The sequence below is a fragment of the Myxine glutinosa genome, chromosome 1 (genome assembly GCF_964187855.1).
Source record: "Myxine glutinosa chromosome 1, kmMyxGlut1.1, whole genome shotgun sequence".
NCBI classification, from domain to species: Eukaryota; Metazoa; Chordata; class Myxini; order Myxiniformes; family Myxinidae; genus Myxine; species Myxine glutinosa.
Genome location: NC_136261.1, coordinates 170510181 through 170532062, shown reverse-complemented (window position 1 = coordinate 170532062; position 21882 = coordinate 170510181). Strand labels below are relative to the sequence as shown.

Sequence of the window (21882 nt, the reverse complement as noted above, 5' to 3'; positions counted from 1 at the left end):
GTTCTCATGGCAGCCGCTAAACCCAGATTCGTCCGTCGGACTGCCAGATGGTGAAGCGTGATTCATCACTCCAGAGAACGCGTTTCCGCTGCTCCAGAGTCCAATGGCAGCGAGCTTTACATCACTCCAGCCGACACTTGGCATTGCGCGTGGTGATGTTAGGCTTGTGTGCGGCTGCTCAGCCAAGGAAACCCATTTCATGAAGCTCCAGACAAACAGTTGTTGTGCTGACGTTGCTTTCAGAGGCAGTTTGGAACTCGGTAGTGAGTGTTGCAACCGAGGACAGACGATTTTTACGCGCTTCAGCACTCGGCTGTCCCGTTCTGTGAGCTTGTGTGGCCTACCACTTCGCGGCTGAGCTGTTGTTGCTCCTAGACGTTTCCACTTTACAATAACAACACTTACAGTTGACTGGGGCAGCTCGAGCAGGGCAGAAATTTGACTAACTGACTTGTTGGAAAGGTGGCATCCTATGACGGTGCCACATTGAAAGTCACTGAGCTCTTCAGTATGGCCCATTCTACTGCCAATGTTTGTCTATGGAGATTGCATGGCTGAATGCTTGATTATATATACCTGTCAGAAATGGGTGTGGCTGAAACAGGCGAATCCACTCATTAGAAGGGGTGTCCGCATACTTTTGGCCATGTAGTGTACATACATACATACATACATACATACATACATACATACATACATACATACATACATACATACATACATACATTATCATCATCATCATTGTCATCATGTCTTTCGGTTGCTAATTATACTCATGTGGTCGCAAGTTCTACATGGAGATTATAATTACTCGGTATTCTTTTTTATTATCCACAGTATTCTTTTTGTCAGAATTTATGATCTTCCTCGTTGAAATGCCGGGTAACAATTCTTTCTGCTTCGCCATTTCAACGACTATAAGATCCATTTCAACCCAGAGGATCCATTTCAACACTGCCGACATCAGGATTTTTGGCATTGAGGTTTACTCCTCAAGGTTTTGACTAAACTTTGTCTGTCCCCTATCCTCTGACCTGCCTGGCTTGGTTAGATCTGTCCAGTATAGCTTATTGGGTCATCGGGGCATGCAAGCCGCTCCACAAACGTCAACGTGATAGTCAATTGGAGCAGTATGTATTAATGATCTTTGTGGCTTGCAACATCTTGGCAAGATGTTGGCAAGTTTCCAAATAGAAATGGCCAAAATTTGCTACCAAATATTAAGTCTTGGGTGTCAATAATTTTGTCAATGCCGTTCTTTTTATTTTCTGATTTAAAAGGATATATTAAGTGCTGCATCAAAAACAAAGGTTCTATAATAATAACAGCGAAATAAAGAATTGTGGAGACCAAATACTTTTGTCAATTTCAACTTATTTTTGGAGAAAATTGTGAGTTATTTGAAAAGGGGAGGGGGAGACAGGATGGGGAGAGAGAGGGAAGCACACAATCACAACAGTAGAGAATAGGGACATCGGGAGATCTGTTCGAGGGGAGAGGGCACGGCCACACCACCCAAACACATGGTACAAAACAAATTGACACTACAAGGAATTTCAGGAATGAAGTCGGGGATTGATAGATGTGGATTTGGGGTGTATTAACGGGGGTAGAAAAGATCAAGGTTTTGGATGAGGAAAGGTAAGAGATGGTGGTGTACAGCTGTTTTAAAGACCTGGAGGGAGGAGTGGGATTGAAGAGAGTGTGGGAGTTTGTTCCAGAGGCAGGAAAAAAGAGAAATGAAAGAGTGAAGGTGAGCAGAGAGTCTTGATTTTGGCACTTTCACCAGAAGAGGGTTGCTGGCAGTTCTTGTGCGTCCTGCAGGAATATTTGGGGGACACAGCACAGACAGAGAGAGCTGGGGTAGCTAAGCCAGAGAAGAGTCGGTAGAAGACAGAAAGACCACCAACCTGGTTGTGGTGAGAGAGTGAAAGGCCCTCAGAATCAGTTTCATCGCAGGAGATACCAATGATCCTGAAACCTTTGGTTTCTACAGTGTGAAGCCGAGCTATGTGTGAGGCAGGAGCACCAGCCCAGAGGGGAGAACAGTATTCCATCAAGCTGCGGATGAAAGCTTTGTATGTGGGGAGGAGCTCAGGTGTGCCAAGGAAGGACTTCGCACGACGGAGGGCCCAGTCGGCGACCGGCTTTGGAGGCCAGCTTGGAAATGTGGTTTTCCCAGGAAAGATCATGGCAGATAGTGAGACCCAAAAGCTTGAGTGACAGAACTTCTTGGAGGATTGTTCAGAAAGTTGATGGCAGGGTTTTCCAGACGGTCTTTTTGGAGAGACATCGTGAGAGAGTGAGATTTGTCAGGATTGAAAGGCATGTTCCACTTGTTTGAACAGTTTGTGATTTTGTCCAGGTCCGCAGAAAGTGAAGAGGCTGCTGCCTGCCGATCTGAGGGTTGAGATATGGAGCGGCAGATGGTGGAGTCATCAGCAAAGAGATAGAGAGGATTTTCCAGAGAGTCGGAAAGATCATTGATGAATACCAAAAAAAGCACAGGGCCCAGAACCTTGAACACTGCCTTGAGGAACTCCAGCCTGAACAGGAAGGGGAGATGAGAGAAATCCATTCAGGGCCACACGTTGACTGCGACAGGAAAGGAAGTCCGCAAACCATGCATGGGGATTTCCATGGATACCATAGGATGAGAGTTTGGTGAGCAGAGCGGGGTGCCAGACCGTATCGAAGACACAAGATATGTCAAGGGAGACGGCTCTGATTTCCTGTTTGGCGTTGAGGGCCCCCATCCATTGTTTAGACAGTCGAAGCAGCATGTCCAGAGTATAGTGGCCTGGTCTGAAACCAAATTGATGATCCAAGATCAAGCCATTGGAGAAGAGGAAGGATTTAATATCAGAAGCGATGATGGATTCCATGACCTTGCTGATGATTGGGAGCAGGCTAATTGGTCTGTAGTTGCAAGGATCTGTTTTTGCACCTTTTTAATGTAAAGCGGTGATGTTGGCTGATTTCCAAGCAGATGGTAGATGACCTTGAGCAAAAGAGAGCGTGAAGAGAACAGAGAGAGGGTGTGAAAGAGCTACGGAGCAGGATTTTAGGATCCGTGGGCTGATGCCGTCTGGTCCAGTTGCAGAATCAGAATCGAGGTTTGACAGAAACTTCTCCACCTTGTCAGGGGAGATGGACACAGAGCCCAGGAGCAGCTGGGTTTGACTGGGTAAGGTGGATACAGAGAGAGATGGGTTTGGGACACAAGATTTTGAGGCAAACACAGAGTTGAGGCATTCAGCTTTTTCACGTGCGGAGTCAGCTGTGTAGCCGTTTGAGGTAAGTGAGGGGATGGAAAGGGAACAAACACCAGAAACAGATTTGACCAGATGCCACCAGGATTTGAAGAGGGAGACAGGTTTGAGAGTTCAGTCTTGAGAGTAGAGAGATATTGTTTCCTGGCTCTCCTGAGGGTAGACACACACTTGTTCCTGGCTTTGTGAAAGGAACTGAGATTGCCTTCAGTTGGATTAGCCTTCCAAGAGGCAAATGCAATTTGTTTCATGGCAACTGCCTCATCACAATATTCTGTGTACCATGGACGGGAGGTAGGGTATGACAACTGAAGACGAGATGGGATAAATCTGTGCATGAGAGAGAGCAATTTTCTTTGGAAGAATTCCCAGGATGAGTTAATGTCAGAGGCAGTGGAGATGGGAGACCAGTCCAGGTGATTGGTGGCTGCCTGAAGACCGTTCCAGTCGGCCTGAGTGAAATGCCACACTCGTCGATGCTGAGGAGACTCTCTGAGAATGACCAGAGAGATGTCCACTTTAACAAGCACATGATCTGATGAACCGATTGGAGCAGGAGAAGAACAGCAGACATTTGCAGGGAGGTTAGTCATAACCAAGTTTCAAAGAGATCATAACCGCGTGTGGCCATCCTCCGTTTCCCTGCATGCGGCCTTCCTCCACTTCCCCGCACACGACCATCCTCATCTTCCCCGCACAAGGCCATCCGCCACTTCCCTGCACGAGGCCATCCTCCGCTTCCCTGCACGATGCCATCCTCCGCTTCCCTGCACGTGGCCATCCTCTGCTTCCCCTCGCGCGGCCTTTCCCTGCTTCCCCGGGCATGGCCATCCCCCCACCCTCCACTCGCAGCCATCACCCCATTCCCCACTCACGGCCACACCACCCTTTCTTTGCACGCGGTCACCCAATCTGTGGTGGAATGTGGAGAGGTGGTGTGGGCCCAAGCTATTTGTAAGTACCTTTTAAGGAAAATAAAATCATGATTCATAAAGATGGAATCATGATTCATGTCCTTTCATGTTACTTGTCAGAAAATAATTTGGACATAGGAGGGACTCTGCATACAACATGTGAACATTTATCAACATCTGTAGTTGGCACTGTATACTGATATGATAAAGGAGCCAAATACCAAATATTCAATTGCCAAATATCAAAAGTGAACAAACGACATCGTTTTATTCTCATCAACTTTTATCATCAGTTTCTCTGTGAGTGACATGTTTCGCCTTTTGGTCTGAATAATTATTTTTAAGATGTTTTTTTTTTGTTGCTGGTGCACATTCTTGTTAGAGATGTCTTTTTGAAAGGTTATTTTACCACTAAAACGTTTGGTGTTGATGTGGGTTTAAAGACACATTTGTGTGTTGGTACCTGAAAAATTGTTCTCCTTTGATTTTGTTTAGTTTCATGGCTTGAATTACTTTTGACAGTCTGGTATGTTTTTATGTTTCGTCTGCTTCCAGTTGTACATGTACCAGTTGTTCCGGAGCCTAGCGTACATCCACTCACATGGAATATGTCATCGAGACATTAAACCACAGAACTTGTTGCTGGACCCTGAAAGTGCTGTTCTCAAACTCTGTGATTTTGGCAGGTGTGTAATTTTTTTGTTATTTTTATGATTGCAATCGTTGATGATTTTTAACTAATACATCGCATCACCCTCTTTGTGCTGTTTAGATTTGTTCTTGTCGGTTTTTTTGCAGTGCAAAGCAACTGGTGAGAGGAGAACCCAATGTTTCCTACATTTGTTCTCGTTATTACCGTGCCCCGGAGCTCATCTTTGGAGCCACCGACTATACAGCGAGCATTGGTGGGAAACCCCCGTGGATTTTGATTGGTGTTGAGACATTGCATATAATTTTTGGAAAACTCTTTGTGTATTGATGTTTTTTTTAGGAGTTAGGAGATAGCAGTGAATAGATGAATTGCAGAAAGGGGTTTAGGTCCTAAATGAGTGATTACAGAGTGGGAAAGGAAATACAAATGTTTTTGCAGCACTTTGTTAAGAAATGTATAGCCCTGGTTGGGTATCAAGTAATTTTCTCCTCAATATTGGCATCTTTATTTATTGTTCCAATTTCTTTCATTTTTAAATACAATAAATTGATGTAAAAAAAATTGACGCATTGCGTATTTGAATAAAATGTACAGGAATGCATGTTTGTGTTGTAAAAAAAAAAAAAATTTTTTTTTAACTTAAGCGATTCAAACAGCACAGATCTGACATTAAACAGCAATCCAATTTGAAATTGCACTTGTCCATTTTGCCAGAATTGCACCAAACTGAACAGCGACCTATAATTGCCATAGATTGCCAAACAATTGTTTATCTTTCAAGTGGACAAAGTCCATTTTCACGACCACCTTCAAAATGCATGCAGATGATCATGCCCACAAAGCCGGAACCACAAAGCCGTTAATATAAGACAAACTCTTTCTTTCCAATTCACTGAATTTGGCACCAGCATGCCCAAATTACCAAAAACGTATCCTTAATTGAGAAAATGCACAAAAGCAACAGTGAACCAAAATGCAGCATCACAAAATCTTTGAATTATTAAACCAAGGCAACAGTCACAGTATATGGCATGTCAAGAAGTATCAAACAAGGGATGTCGACTGGACAGTGCCGTGAGTAATAGTGACAGTTACGACTATTTTTCAACAAAGCAGTCTATGATAGACTTGCATCTCTCATTGCATTAAGCAGTAGAGAAAAGCAAGAACGTACAAGGAATGTTGACGCAGGAGGCTGCTATTTGGTCCATTAAGCTTGTGCTTTTTAAAATCACATTGGTTCAATCGAACAGTTTATTAACCTAAATTCCCTGGCGTGGGGGAAGAATGGGGCAGTGGAGATGGAGAAGTTGGGATGACAACAGTGAGGCAGGCATAGACGTCGTGTGTGTGTGTGTGTGTGTGTGTGTGTGTGTGTGTGTGTGTGTGTGTGTTTGCGTGCGTGTGTTTGCGCGCGTGCACGTGTCCCCTTAGCCCAAGTAGTTAAAAAAAATAAATTCTGTCACTGTATTCCATTGTATATATTGCTTTTGGCTGGCAGAATAGCTGAGAGGTATGCACACTCACCGCTGAGCATTAAAATCTCTCTCTGTCTCTCTGTCTCTCTGTCTCTCTCTCTGTCTCTCTCTCTCTCTCTCTCTCTCTCTCTCTCTTGCTCTCTCTCTCTCTCTCTCTCTCTCACACACACACACACACACACACACACACACACACACACACACACACACACACACACACACACACACACATACACACACACACACACGTATTGTGTCATTGTCATTCATTATTAGCCATTGTTAAACAACAGTGGGAGCACTTTTAATTTACTTTGACATGATCATTGATCATGGTATTGGATAATATCTTTCAGATGTCTGGTCAGCGGGTTGTGTGCTAGCTGAGCTGCTCCTGGGCCAGCCCATCTTCCCTGGGGACAGTGGTGTGGATCAGTTGGTTGAGATAATCAAGGTAAATACTATTATTGTCACCAACTTTACACTCTCATTATAGTTTTGTTTTACATTAAACTCATACAGAGTCATTCACATCTTACTATAATTCACCAAATGTCCGTCCGTCCGTTCGAAGGTACCGCAAAAACGGCTCAACCGATCGCAACGAGATTTTGGGTGGGTATTCCTGGGACCCCTTGGAGTAAAATAGGCTATATTGTTTTTCCAAGTTTTCCAATTTTCCAGTTTTTCCAAACACGATGGAATAATATTTACCGATATGAACAGTGATGTGGCTTTTGTTGGAATTCTACAAATACTGTTTATTCTACGTACCAGGAGAGAGTAGATCGACTCCTAACGAACTCTTCCTATATAAACGTGCGGCTCCGATGTAACATGGCAGCGTGTGCAAAGTGACTGAGAAACAGGTGTAGCGGCCGCTTCCGTGTTACAGATTCGGCGCGCACTCTTCACACATAAACGTGCGACTGAGAAAGACATGCAGCGGCCGCTTCCGTTTTGCACAATTCAATCTTTTTTCAAAATGGGCGCCATATACTGTTTAGATTTTGATGATTTGTGTGTGATATGATTCAACGGATGTTTATATGAATCGTTTAAAATAAAAAAGCCTTCAATTTCTGATATTTTGCCTTTTCATTTGGGTCTCCCAATTGAAGCCCCGCCCATAGGGCAGGTACCGTTGCCAGTGTGAACAATTTAGCTCTGTCATGTTTCTGACTTGGTTTTGAATTGATTTTATGCTTACCCTTTCTCCACAAGGTTTTGGGCACACCAACGCGGGAGCAAATCAGAGAAATGAACCCAAACTATACAGAGTTCAAGTTTCCTCAGATCAAGGCTCACCCCTGGACCAAGGTAGAGTGAGGTTTGAATGTGCTACATGGGATTTGTGAGGGTAAAGGTCCCAAGGAATTAACGACATGTCTCCAAAGAAAAGAAAATATAAATGTCATTATGGTTCCTGGAGGGAGGCATTAAATGTTTTGTCTTTTTGTGTCAGTGGTGTTCTGCATTTTGGAAAAACAACTATGTATGTTTTCATTATTAGGCAGAGTTTCAACTGCTACCAATTGTAGTCCGGCAGCTAAGCTAAATATAGCATAACAATTGTGCATTTTGTGAGGAAAGCACCAAATTTGGCACACGAGTAGACTATCATATTATGAAAAGATCTGGATATTGGGCCATCTCAGATTCAGAGATTTGATTTTTGCAAGATTTGCAGATTTTGCAGATTTGCAAGCTGAGATTGCAACGCCAGGGACGGCCAACTCCTTCCTGCGAGCTGCCCACGTCACCCGCACAAGAAGAGCTCATCAAATCACTGCAGCGGCACTGCACATCCTGCAACACCGTGCGTATGAACGCCACTGTATGACATGCTGATGATGCAGAAGACCTGCCTGAGTTCGAAGACTGGTGTCACCAGAGAGGAGAAGACATTCCCAACTTTCAGTACTGGGCAACTGTGCTGGAACTAGAGATGTTGGTACTGGTCTACGTGCGTTCTCTGCGGCAGGCTTCATTCACGATGTACCTTGATGCCCTGACGGAACTGGTCCCATGGTTCCATGCCTTAGACCACACACACTATGCCAGGTGGGTCCCTGTTCACCTGAGGGACATGGTTGCACTCCCAATGAAGCACCCAGATGGAGCCAGAGAATTCAGGGCTGGCAACTTCACTGTACAGAAGACGAAGAAGGTGTTCTCTTCGATCCCAATCGACCAGGCGCATGAACAGAATAACGCCTACATCAAAGGAGATGGTGGAGCAGTCGGCCTCACTGACAACCCAAGTGCCCTGCGGCGTTGGATGATTGCCGGGCCAGAAGTTGCCAGGGCCATAGAAGAGTTCCAAGATGGCCATCAACACTGGGGGAGGCGAGAGGACACACGTCATCACGACCAGACACCAAGTGTGCAGACCTCTTTCGCCAAGGATGTCCGCGCCCTTGTCAGCGTCATAGAAGAGCTTGGCAACCCCTTTGAGGAAGAGAGCATGGATCTGGTTGTCCTTGACACAAAGGAAATTGCAGGTCCTGCTGCAGTTGAGACTGTCAGGAATGTGAAGAAGATTGGCCAAGAGCAGTTCCAGGCTTTCACCAGAGAATGCCTGGTGGAAAGGACCAAGCCAATGGATGATGCAATTCGTCAGAACAAGCTGAAGGTGTCATTTTGGAAAATGGCTGCCACAGCCATCAGGGGCTGAATTTGAGATGGCCCAATATCCAAATCTGTTCATAATAGGATAGTCTACTAGTGTGCCAAATTTGGTGCTTTCCTCACAAAATGCACAATCGTTGTGCTAAGTTGCCCCACTATTGGCTAATATAACGAGTTGGCTATACCGGGATCCATTAGCAATCTCCGATCGGAGCCCTCTAGTTACTAAAGGTTAATCATCCTTTGTTTCCCTGTTCTAAAACAGACATTATTGTTGACAACTTTATTTTTGCCACATTGCTTGCTGTTTTCTGTATTTGTCAAATCTACAGTGCAGTAAACCCTTAAATATTGCGGGGGTTACGTTCCTGTAAAATGCCACGGTATTCAAAACCACCATAGTTAAAACCAATTTCCTATGGGAACTGGAGAATTCATAGAACATGAGACCCTGCGCAGTATTTCAGTACAGCAGTAATAGCTGTGTTATACGGCACCTATGGGACTTTGTCCCTGCCGTTCATCAAATATGCCAATTTTCTAAATGTTGTTGTTGTTGTTGTTGTTGTTGTTTTTCTTCTTTTTTTGTATACGCAATCAGGGCTCGTGGAAGACCTAGGACTGAACGAATCAGGACGTTACAGGCAAAAAAAACAGGACACAAAATACCCATGCATGGGGTGGACAAGATGAACACAGAAGGAAACTCCAAGAAGGCAAAATGTTACAAAGAATCGTACAAAAGAGCAGCTTATTAAACGTTGCCTGTGAAAAATAGATTAAATAAAAACATTATTGTAAAGTATCTCGACAAACTGCGATCAATTGTCGTACGCGTTTATTCACTCTGCCGATCAAGGCCCGATTCACAGCAGCGCCATCCGAGCTCTGGCGTAGGGATACCACCCGGTCCCGGTGTAGGGATACAACGGTGAACATTTGCACTGCATACATGACATCCTCCCCTTTAAGTCCAAAATTACCAAGAGCAATACGTGCTAGATTTCCAGAATTGACATTTCAAAAGCAACATTTCCAAAACATGTGAAAATATGTGTGCAAACGGTTATGAGAATAATGAAAATACGTGAAAATAGAACATGTGTCAACGTGAAAAAAAAACATCTTCAAAGATTCAACCGGTCGGGTGCTTTTCTCTCACGCATTGAGCGTCGCGGTGTACCAGTGGATACAGAGTCCGAGGTGATTCCTTTGGGTCGCGGTGTACCAGTGGATACAGAGTCCGAGGTGATTCCTTTGGTCTCCACGAAGGGTGTAGCGTTTGCAGAGGTTTTCGGGGCATCCGAGCCGGCTGGAGCGGCCACGACGATCTCCGGCAGTGGCGGGTCGAACTGTTGTCCTGACTGTGACGATGCTACAGGCTCCATCGACTCACAGTGACGGTAGGTTATGTGGTCCTGATGTCGACGAATTTCGCGGCCGTCCTGCAGGCGAATCACACTGGACAGTGGACCTGGCTTCTCGATGATGTCTCCCGGTAGCCACGTCGCACCTGCACCAAAATTTCGGGCAAACACTGGATCTCCAATGTTGATACATCGACTGTTGGACGTCTTATCATGCACCAACTTTTGATTAAGCTGGCTTTGATAAACATTTGATGATATGTCTGGTTTGAGATTGTCAAGTGTCGATCTCAAGTGTCGTTTCATCAATAACTCAGACGGAGCTGCACCGGTTGTTGATTGTGGCGTGATGCGGTATTTGAACAGGAGACGAGACAGCTTTGTTTCCAGGGTTCCCTCCTGAAGTTTCTGCAATCCGGATTTGATGATTCCCACGGATCGTTCGGCCAAGCCATTTGAAGCCTGGTGATGTGGGCTGACAAACTTATGTTTGATGCCGTTCCGACGTGTGAACTTGGCAAACTCGGTACTGGAAAAACACGAACCGTTATCACTCACGATCATCCTGGGCAGACCATGAGTGGCGAAACAGCGTCTGAGTCTTTCGATGACAATGGCTGACGTAGTACCACGCGTCACATAGGCATCAATCCATTTTGTGTGCGCGTCCGTAATTATTAGAATCATGCTGCCGTTAATAGGCCCGGCATAATCGAGATGTAGGCGATGCCACGGTTCGCTGGGCCATTCCCAGGGATGCAGTGGCGCTTTCGCAGGTGTATTCCGGGTGCTCTGGCAGGGGTAACAATGTCGAACATGATGTTCGATATCAGCATCAAGATTCGGCCACCACACATAGTTTCTGGCGAGTGACTTCATCTTCACAATCCCGGGGTGACAGTCATGGATTTCATCCATGACCCTGGAACGCAGATTTTTCGGGATCACGACACGACATCCCCAGAGTAGGCAACCATTTTCCACGCTGAGTTCGTTTTTACGTGCTTTAAAAGCCGCAAAATCTGGGTCACCCTCAGGTAGCAAATGCCATCCAAGCTGTACAGCCTGGACAGTTCTGGACAGAACGGGGTCTCGTCGAGTATGAGTGCGGATCTGGCCAGAATCGACAGCACAATCTTCCAGATGATCCATCAGTGCGATAATGGATCCTGGTGTAGGCGAATCATCAACGGATTCTGGAAGGGGTAACCGACTCATGGCATCTGCATTTGTGATAGACGAACCGGGCTTATAACATATGGTGTAGTCATAAGCAGCGAGAAACAGGGACCAGCGGATGATCCTGGGCGGTAGTGTGTCAGATGTCGCCTTAGTTGGACCAAACAGACTGATCAGCGGCTTGTGATCAGTGCGAATCGTGAAATGATGTCCAAGAAGGTACTGGCGAAATTTGCCAACGCCGAAAACGATTCCCAATCCTTCCTTGTCAAGTTGGGAATAGTTTTTCTCTGCCGGGGTCAACGTTCTGGATGCAAATGCAACCGGTCTTTCTGTACCATCAGGCATCACGTGCGATAATACACTCCCCACTCCATACCGACAGGCATCGCATGTCAGCACAAGATCCTTCTCTGGATCAAAATGAACGAGAACATTGGACGATTTGAGCAGATCCTTAGAGGTCTGGAATGCTGATTGTTCACTAGACCCCCAGCTCCAGGAGACTCCTTTCCTCAAAAGCCGATAAAGGGGGCCCAAAACGTCGGTCACATTCGGGATGTAACGACCATAGAACTGAAGCAAACCGAGGTATGACTTCAATTCGGTCACATCTCGTGGAGAAGGAGCATCCTTGATAGCTCGGACTTTCTCATCTGTCGGGTGTAGACCCTCGGCATCAATCGTATGACCCAGGTACGTGACTGATGGCACCATAAACTTGCACTTGTCTCGACGCAAACGTAGGCCGGAGTCCGAAATCTTCTTCAGAACTCTCTCCAGGTTCTGTAGATGTTCCGCGTCCGTACGACCAGTAACCAGAATATCATCCTGGTAACAAACGACGTTGCGTTCGGCGGCAAACAAACTGTCCATGACACGCTGATAAATTCCAGGTGCAGATTTCACTCCAAAACTAAGTCGGTGGTACCTATACAACCCACGATGCGTGTTGATGGTAAGATACTGTTTCGAATTCTCGTCCAAGCAGAGCTGTAGATAGGCGGATTTGAGATCGAGTTTCGTAAAAGTCTTGCCTCCCGTGAGACGAGCATAGAGGTCTTCGATCCTCGGGATTGGATATTTATCCAATGAAGAACACCTGTTCACGGTCATTTTATAATCTCCACATATGCGGATGGACTGGTCCGATTTTATGACTGGAACGATGGGCGCCGCCCATTCGGCATACTGGATTTGCTCGATGATCCCCAGATTTTCAAGATGATCCAGTTCCTTGTCAATCCGCTCACGCAGGGCGAAAGGGACTGGGCGAGCCCTGCAAAATATAGGATTGGCATCCCGGTCAACCCTGAGTTTAGCCGTATGTCCTTTCAAGGTTCCAAGCTCATCCTTGAAGACATCCGGGTACGTATCCAGCACATTTTTGAGTGTGTATGCTGCGGTAGGAGAAACGTTGGCTGCCCGGAGTTGATGAATGCTTTCCCACTTCAGTCGAATTATGCTCAACCAGTTCCTGCCGAGTAAGGAAGGGCCCTTTCCAGGAATGACGATCAGGGGTAGGTGAAACTCACGGTTATCGTAGCCCACCGTGACATCACATGTACCGCAGGGAACAATCTTCTCACCTGTATAGGTGGAGAGTCCATAGGTAGTAGGTTTCAGATGGGGTCGGTCAGCATCACTCCACAGGTTTGTGAAAACAGCATGGCTGATGAGCGAGACGGCCGCACCAGTGTCGACCTCCATTTGCAATGGTCGATTGTTGACGACAACATTGGCAAGAAGAGGGTCCCGCCTATGGTGAGAATCAATATGAAGCAGGTCATACGATTCTGAGTTGTCGGAAACAGAGCTCACCTGGTCAAGCTCGGGTTCCTCCGAACCGATAAACTGATGAATCTTGTCAGCAGCTTTTCCTTTTCCCGATTTGCGAGTGATGCAAGCTGGAGCAATATGGCCAGTTTTCGAACAGAAATGGCAGGTGGCATCTTTGAACCGACACGTCTCCGGAGGGTGCTTTCCGTTGCACCGAAAACAGTTGTTGTGGGTTTGAGACTGCACTGGCTTCTGACGAGGAGCCTTGTTCCAACGTTGTGGCTGAACATGATCCAACCGATTCACAGCAGGGCTGGTACCAGATGAGCGAGTGGCACCGATGCTTGTAGCGTTGCGTTCAGCACTTTCCATGGAAATTGCGGTGTCTCTGGCATTTTGGAACGTCAGTCTTCTCTCAGCAAGCAGGCGTCTACGAGTGCGGTCATCGGACATGCCAACCACCAGCAAATCACGAAGCATGTCATCAATCGTGTCCCCAAACTCACACAGATGTGACAGTTTTTTGAGGTGTGCAATGAAGTCTGCGATCGACTGACCTTGCTGCTGTCTGCACATGTAAAAATTAAACCGACACAGGATGACTGAAGGAGATGGGTTGCAATGTTCCTTCAAAGCGGCCTTGAGCTCTGCATACGTGAGCTCCTGGATTGTCCGAGGCCGAATCAGGTTTTTAACGAGTGTGAACGTCTCACCTCCGCAAACGGACAGGAAGACGGCCTTCATCAGGCCTTCGGTCGCAATGCCGTTCGCCTCGAAGTAGAAAGACAATCGCTCAGAATACGTGTCAAAATCCCCCTCATGAGGGTCGAATTCATCGATATGGCCGAAAGATGTCATGGTCTAGATGTTTACCTTCGTCGCCATGTAAAGTATCTCGACAAACTGCGATCAATTGTCGTACGCGTTTATTCACTCTGCCGATCAAGGCCCGATTCACAGCAGCGCCATCCGAGCTCTGGCGTAGGGATACCACCCGGTCCCGGTGTAGGGATACAACGGTGAACATTTGCACTGCATACATGACAATTATTACAGTACAGTATAAAGGTAATTACCAATGAATTATGCAAAGCAAGAATGTACCTGTATTATAAAACAAAAACTGGTCTTTTGAAGTTGAGGAACGATCGAAAGTGTCAACTTCCACTTTCTCAGACTCATTGGGCTCATCATATTATCGAACTCGAGGCTTTCTTGAACCATTTCCTTATGTCCGACTGCTGCATTGTTTCTTGCCTCTTCCTCGTGAAATGTTCTTGTGTGAGGTTCATCTGTATCACTTCCTGGGTGCTGTAGGCTTACTGCCTTTTAGCAAACTTCACAAGTGTCATGACCTTTAACAGAGATGTGTTTCATTTCCAATCAGCTTGCTATTGCTTTCCAAGCCCAACCATTCCTTATCAACAGCTTCATTGGAGGCATATTGATCAGTCAATCCCATCTACAACAACAACAACAGGCATTTTAAGGCCATTTTCCCTGCAAGAGCAGGGGTTAGCCTTGCGGTCCCCATGACAATCCTCTCCATTTTGCATCTGATCTGATCATAAAAAAAATACTTTACCTTCTCAATTACCATCGGTCCTGCAATTAGCGTTCCCTCCGGACGCTTAAGAGCAAACTGTTCGTACACACCTTTGTCTAGCTGTTCCATCATTATCTTGTGTAGAGTACGGTGCTTGTCAGCACATTTGTCTGTCTCTGACTTGGTGCGAAATTGCAGCAACTTGTCCTTCTGGGCCTTGATGTCGGAGATGGTTGATGATCCGACGTACTCGTGCATCAACACATTTCTGTTTTCACCCTTCTCTCGTCATACATATATTAGTCTTCTGGTTGATTGTGAGAACAATCCTCTTCCTCTTGCCATCAGTACACCCATCCCACCCCACCCCACCCCACCCCATGCATCATGTTATTTGCTATTTTCGCCTAGTGTGACAACTACACCAGACACACCCTCAGGCATTATCGGAATACACCCCCCTTTAGCCTTTAGTGCAGAGTGGATAATTTTTTTTTTTTAAAGAACAAAACAGCATTTCGGGTTAACTAAATATAAATACTTTTTTAACGTTTACATTTTCAGCACACACAGCACAAGCCCAAGCACAATCTTCTTTAGCGTCCCTCCGAAGGACCGTGGCATTTGTTCCATTTGTGCGCGTCCGCGCGTCCGTGGGCACCCGGTTTTCCACACATGGGCACACGTGGGCATGTGTTGAGTGTCTTTTTCGACACACGTCCGGGGCCTGTCGCCCCCATTACCACTCCCCCCAGGAGTTATTTCAGGCCCTTTCCTGGGCCCAAACACACACCTAACATTTCCTTTAGTGTGGTCGTGTTTGCTTCTGGATGGGGTAACCGAAGCCATCATGCTTTGGAAGCCAAACTTATTCTCCTAGAGTTTTCACTTACATGTTTTACCCAATTCTGAGACCCTGTGATTGGTTGTAGGGCGGAGAGAGATGGATGCATCATAGCGAGGATTAGGACATGGATGTATTCCTGTTTTTTTGGTACGTTTAACCTTCTCTCATGAAACGTCGCCGAAGGGTTTTCAAAAGCAAGAAAGTGAATGCTTGACGTTTTGAGAAGGCAAGAGATTTTCGTGGCACCTCCGATGGTATGGATTTACGACGAATGGACGCAGCTCTTGAACCACGCCCCTCTCTCCCCATAGACCCCCTCAATGAGTGCAGATTTGATTTTGATGCGGTTAATACATCTTCGTTCGGCATCAGATATGAAGTTTGTGGCCAAGTTTCATCAAAATCGTGTGTTTGTTTCAAGCAATGTTGACTGAAGTGTTTACAGACTCACTCACTAACTGGCTCACTCACTCACTCACTCACTGACTGACTTACCTAGGGACACTACTCGCATAAGCTCACCGGACCAAAGTCCAGTTGAGCTAAAAATAGAAACATCTGGGTAAATGAGAGACACCAAGCAACGGCTTCCACACAGGTGTGGGCCCACATGTAAGTGAAGCAAATAACATCCCGGCATGCTTTGGGACATGTATAAAAATGCTGCAAAGGCCTGGTTGCCAATAATTATGGGTTGCATAGCTGCAAGATGAGACCCCTCCCCTTTTTCCTCCCCTTCCCCTCCCTCCAATGCTCGCAATCCACCAAGCACGTGTGGTCATCCAATGGTTTGCTGAGCATGATACTGATGTTATCCATATGTCACGGCCTTCCTTGTCAACAGATCTGAATCCAATCGATCATTTATGGGACGAGTACACCCACTCCCCACAGAAGCAGCAGGAACGTTCATGTTATTAACCTCTACTCGTGAGATACCCATGCTACGCACGGATGGGAGGCCAGAAGCAAACAGACAATGCAGAAACGGCGAATGCTAAAGCATGAAACCAATAAATTCCACATTCCTGTAGCACCTTCAGTCGCACATCAGGCATGGACAGCAAGTTCGTGAAGGACTTCCATGAAAAACATACCCGTTGGTAAACAAACGGGTACGTTTGTTCCATACCCAGTCAATGGCGAATCTGAATATGGCGATCCACGAATTCACGTTTAGAAAGTAGAAACCATCACGGCATTTCGTCATTCACTTGAACTCGATATCTCTTTTTCCATTCCAAACAGCATAACTCCAATCACAAATGAAATAACATTAATATAAAAAATAAACTTTTAACAACATTCGTGACATTAACAAATATTTAAATCCTGATGTGAAGTTCCGTACGGTTGGGTGAATACAATTACGAATTCAAAATCGCACTTGTATTCACTCAATTCCAATCATCAATTGATACTTTAACAAAACGATTAACGTTTAACGATTTAACATTACAATGGAATGACGGTTGTATTTGGATATTATCAAACTTGCGCATTGCCGTCATCTGTCCACTTCCGCATTCGCGGCAGGTTCATAATTGTCATCAAAATCTAAACAGTATTTGTAGAATTTCAATAAAAGCCACACCAGTGTTCATATCGGTAAATATTATTCCATCGTGTTTGGGAAAATTGGAAAACTTGAGAAGTCCCAGGAATACCCACCCAAAATACTGTTGCGATCGGTTGAGCCGTTTTTGTGGTACCTTTGAACGGACAGACGGACATTTGGTGAATTATAGTAAGATTGGGTATGTAGATTACAGTAGATCTACACTCAGGTGTCGTCATGTCAAGTTTGTCGACACGACAAGCATAGATTGCCTCAAGGATGTCAGGATTCCTCCAAATTTATTTTAGTTTCGTGTTAAACGGCAGTAGTGACTGTTTAAAATGGTAACCAAATGTGTTTGTGGTTTATACTTCTGGTAGGGGTGGCCCCACGAAACGCCATGATAAGCTATTTCATTCACGTTGACACGGCGTTTGTCCAAGGAGGAAAAATCCCTTGGGGAGGGGGAATATTATTCGTATTTATGTTTTTTGTCATAACATTAATATTATGCTATTATCGTGTGTTGTTATTACCCATGTGCTCACGAAGCGAAAAGTAGGGTTCGGCAGTTGGTTGCGACCATGTGCTGTATGTGTGCCGTGTGCCGTACGTGCATGTCTGCATTTTAAAAATTCATTTTCTCGGCAACCGTTGGTCCGATTGACATGAAATTTTACCGTAGCAGCCTCTGCCTGTAGATTATTTTGCTGATAATTATGACATAACATGTCACGTGGTATGGATGCCATCTTGGAAAAACGTTGCACCTCTATATCTCCCAAACCGCTTAATGGAAAAAAATTGAAACATGGCTCATTGTCAATTACTCCCTTTGGGGAATAAGATATGTTAATGATGATGTCATAGGTGCCTCCATTATGACGTCATAATTCGACAAGTACAATGCTTGATCTGATCAGTATGAAGAAAAAAAATTCCTCTGCAACTGTTAGTCTTCAGAATATGAGCGGCTCCTGTAGAATTGTTCTAATGATAATTATGACGTCGTTGGTCATGTGGTACAGGTGCCATCTTGGAAAAATCGAAAAAAGTTGCACCTCTATATCTCCGAAACCACCTCATGGAAAAAATTGAAATATGGCTCAATGTCAAGCATTCCCCTTAGGGAATAAGATATGTTAATGATGATGTCATCAGTACTGTAATAATGATGTCAAAATTCGGCAAGTACAACGCTTGATTTGATCCGTATGAATTTTTTTTCTCTGCAATTCTTGGACCGATTGACACAAAATTTTCACCATAGGAGCACCTCCTCCTGCAGAATATTTAAATGATAATTATGACGTCAGAGTTCAGCGGTGAAAGCGCTATCTTGCAAAAACCGAAAAACTTTGCCCCTCTATATCTCCGACCCCACTCCATGGAAAAAAATTGAAACATGGCTCATTGTCAAGTACTCCCCATGGGGAATAAGATATATTAATGATGATGTCAGTGGTGCCTTCATTATGACGTCATAATTCGATAAGTGCAACGCTTGATTCAATAAGTAATGACATTTTTTCTTCTCAGCAACTGTTGGTTCGATGGACACTAAATCCTAACCATCTTAGCGCCTCCTCCCGTATAATTTTTTTTAATGATAATTATGACATCATAGGTCACGTAGTTCAGGCGCCATCTTGGAAGAAACGAAAAATTTTGCACCTCTATATCTCCGAAACCTCTACATGGAAAACAGGAAAGAGCAATCGGAGATCGCAGACCCTCGCCAGGATGTGTTTTAGTGTTTTTAAGGCTTTTGTGTCAAAACAAATATGGCGGCAGAAACACGTGAACGATGACGTCATCATTTTTTTTTTTCTCCACCAATTTATCCCCAGATGACAATAAATTTCATCTTGATCGGATGAAGTTCTGTACTTGTCGAATTATGATGTCATAATGAAGCCACCGACGTCCACACACAAATCCAATCAATGCAAATCTTAAACTAATTGATCAACTACCCATGGGAAATATAGTTTGATAAAAGTGACGTCATCAGTCATTGGTCTGGCAGCCATATTGGATCAAAAAAAAACCCCTTAAAAAACAGAAGAGTTGGCTTTGACCAAGTCCTTCTCAAGACTGCACAGGGTAAGTATTCTATGAATACCATCTAGTTACTTTTGTTTTGAAAAGCCATGATGAAGCTATCTTGATATGGATATACACCTCAACAGGTAACTCCCTTGGTGGGGAAACCCCTTTGGGAAGGGGGACAAATTAAGTCCCTACAACCTTCATTGTGTGACCCTTTGGCCTCCTGTCAAGTTTGGTTGCGATTGGATAAGTAACCACTGAATGTATTGCAGTGAAAAAAACAGTCAGACAGACAGACCAACATCAAATTGCATATTTTTGTATGGTAGTCTGGAATTATGCCCGAGACAGCGTTTTCCACCTCCATCAAACAGGTGTGAGTTGATTTACTTTCTTGTGGAAGAATGTTGCCGCATCCCTCCTGCAGAATTAGACACGCTGGTGGACTCTATGCCATGGCACATGCAGGCTGTACTGGCTGCACGTAGTGGCCAACGCCCGATTAAGTGCTTCCATTTTTTGTGCACTACCTCTAAATAAATGGGTTCGTCTGATGGCCAGTCTGGAACGACAAGTTGAAACTGAGATTTGCCAGACGTTCCATTTACCAGACCAGGACATAATTCCCTTTCAGCAGAGTGATGCAGCTGCTTGATAGCAACACTTTGACTGTGAGTTGAAGAAGTAAGATAGCCAGGACTGTAGGCTTGCATGCCATATGCAGCAAGCTTGGCAAGCAGGACAGGATTCAAGACTGTTGAATGCCCGAGATATGTCCACGGGGACGGTCCTAACTTCTTTGAGACTTAGAGCCTCCTACCATTGTTGAGAACAAAAGCAGAAGCACGTTTCGTGTTTTGCTCAGAATGGAATCCAAAACAATGCCATTATTGATTAATGAAGCATTGCCAGCTTTTCTTCCAGAGAAGCAAAGATATAATCAGAGTCAATTCTCAGGTGCTGAAACATCTCTCTGTTTTATGGGAAGAATTGCTTGAACCAGATCCTTCTACATGGTCAGGAGGGAACGGGTCAAGTTTCTTACATCAGCCAGTGCTGAGCTTGTTTCACTGCATTGGCTGTATTCTTCGTTACATTTAAATAGTTGCCTCGACCCTCTGTGGCCTTTCAATGTTTTGTGTTGCTTCAGGGGGCCACATCAATATTCCCCCTCTTGCAGAAATTCCATTCTTTCAGCTGTGTCAATTAGCTACTACCATGGAACAACTTGTCAGAGAAATGGGTGAGTTCTTACTCATTTTCGTTGAAAGAGAAAGAAACCTACAATAAAAAGGAAGCTTTTGTAAGGAGACATCCACTTAATTATTTTGATGTTGCCTTACTGAAGTGTCCTTTTTTTTTCATTCCACACCAACTCCTCACACTTCAACTTGAGATCTGACATCATAATCTCCCAATAATTTTTTGAAACCTGGCAATTTTGTTCCCTTCCATAAAAGGGTGCCACAGCTCAAACTGTAGATTCCTATACTTGCGTGAAAAAAGGAATGAAACTCCTGAGAAGGAATGATGATTGATTAGTTATCCTTCAACTCGATATCCTTTAACTTGATCTACGGACCCCTCCCCTCGAACGAGGAGTCTTGCTTTGATCTCTCCACAACGTCGAAGTTTGAGTATTTTCCCATTCATGTCTTTGTCAAATTTCCACTGGTTATTTTATTGTGTATGTGTTATTGTGTGTTTCTAGTTCGTTTTGGTTTTGTAATTATTGCAAACTTGTGTGTAATTAGTCGCTTTTTGTTCACACCTCGTGCGCGGCCTGATCTCTCAGGGCTCCATCCCCCCATTGGTATTTTGTGAATATAAGTTCTTTCCTTCGCTGTATTTGCTTGTTTCTTTGATTTTCTTTTTTCCCCATACCTCCTACGAACATCTTACCCTTTGTCCAATGTTTTAAGTCCAAAAAAATCAAAAAAACTTTATTAACTATTTCTCTCCTCGCGGACACGTGCTTGTTCTCTCGCCCCCTTGTCTCGCCCCCTTTCTCCTCCTTTCTCAAATACACGTCCTCACTGAGGGAATTTCCCCCGATTATTTTTCACTTTTTTTTTCAAATATTATTTAAATACGTTTAAACTTTCCCCTGCAGTGTTTTATTCCATGGTTTATTACAACACGTTGTTTTTCTTCCTATTTAAAAGGCTTTTTTCAATTTCCTCTTCAAATCATTCCACATCAAAAAAAAATTAAATCTCTTCCAGTTCTTCCTCCCTACATTCTTTAAACTCGCCTTCATTCCACCCCCCCCCCCCCCCCTCTATCGTTTTTAAACAGACCTCTGACTTGTAAATCACAATAAACCCAGTTTGTAATAAATGTTCGTTTTTCATGAATCATCCACTTTCTAAACTCCCCCCTCACACCTCCTCTCCTGAACTCCCTCCTCACACCTCCCCTCCTGAACTCCCCCCTCACCCCTCCCCTCCTAAACTCCGCCCTCGCCCCTCCCCTCTAAATCTTCCCCTCACCCCTCTCTTTCAATTCTCCCCCTCGCCCCTCCCCTCCTAAACTCCCCCCTTGCCCCTTCACTCAAAATCTCCCCCCTTGCCCCTCCCCTTCAAAATTTTCCCCCAACCCCTCCCT

At 44.8% G+C, this 21882-nt stretch overlaps 1 protein-coding gene across 6 annotated transcripts in view; it reads left to right on the top strand.

Annotated features, from left to right (window-relative positions):
- LOC137416475 (glycogen synthase kinase-3 beta) overlaps positions 1-21882 on the top strand; it is a 172198-nt gene that overhangs the window by 107225 nt on the left and 43091 nt on the right. For all 6 annotated transcript variants that reach the window (XM_068102081.2, XM_068102080.2, XM_068102082.2 and 3 more), the window contains 4 exons: positions 4742-4872; positions 4985-5091; positions 6673-6770; positions 7541-7636. In XM_068102081.2, coding sequence (XP_067958182.1) covers positions 4742-4872; positions 4985-5091; positions 6673-6770; positions 7541-7636 — 432 coding nt within the window. The remainder of the gene's footprint in view (positions 1-4741; positions 4873-4984; positions 5092-6672; positions 6771-7540; positions 7637-21882) is intronic.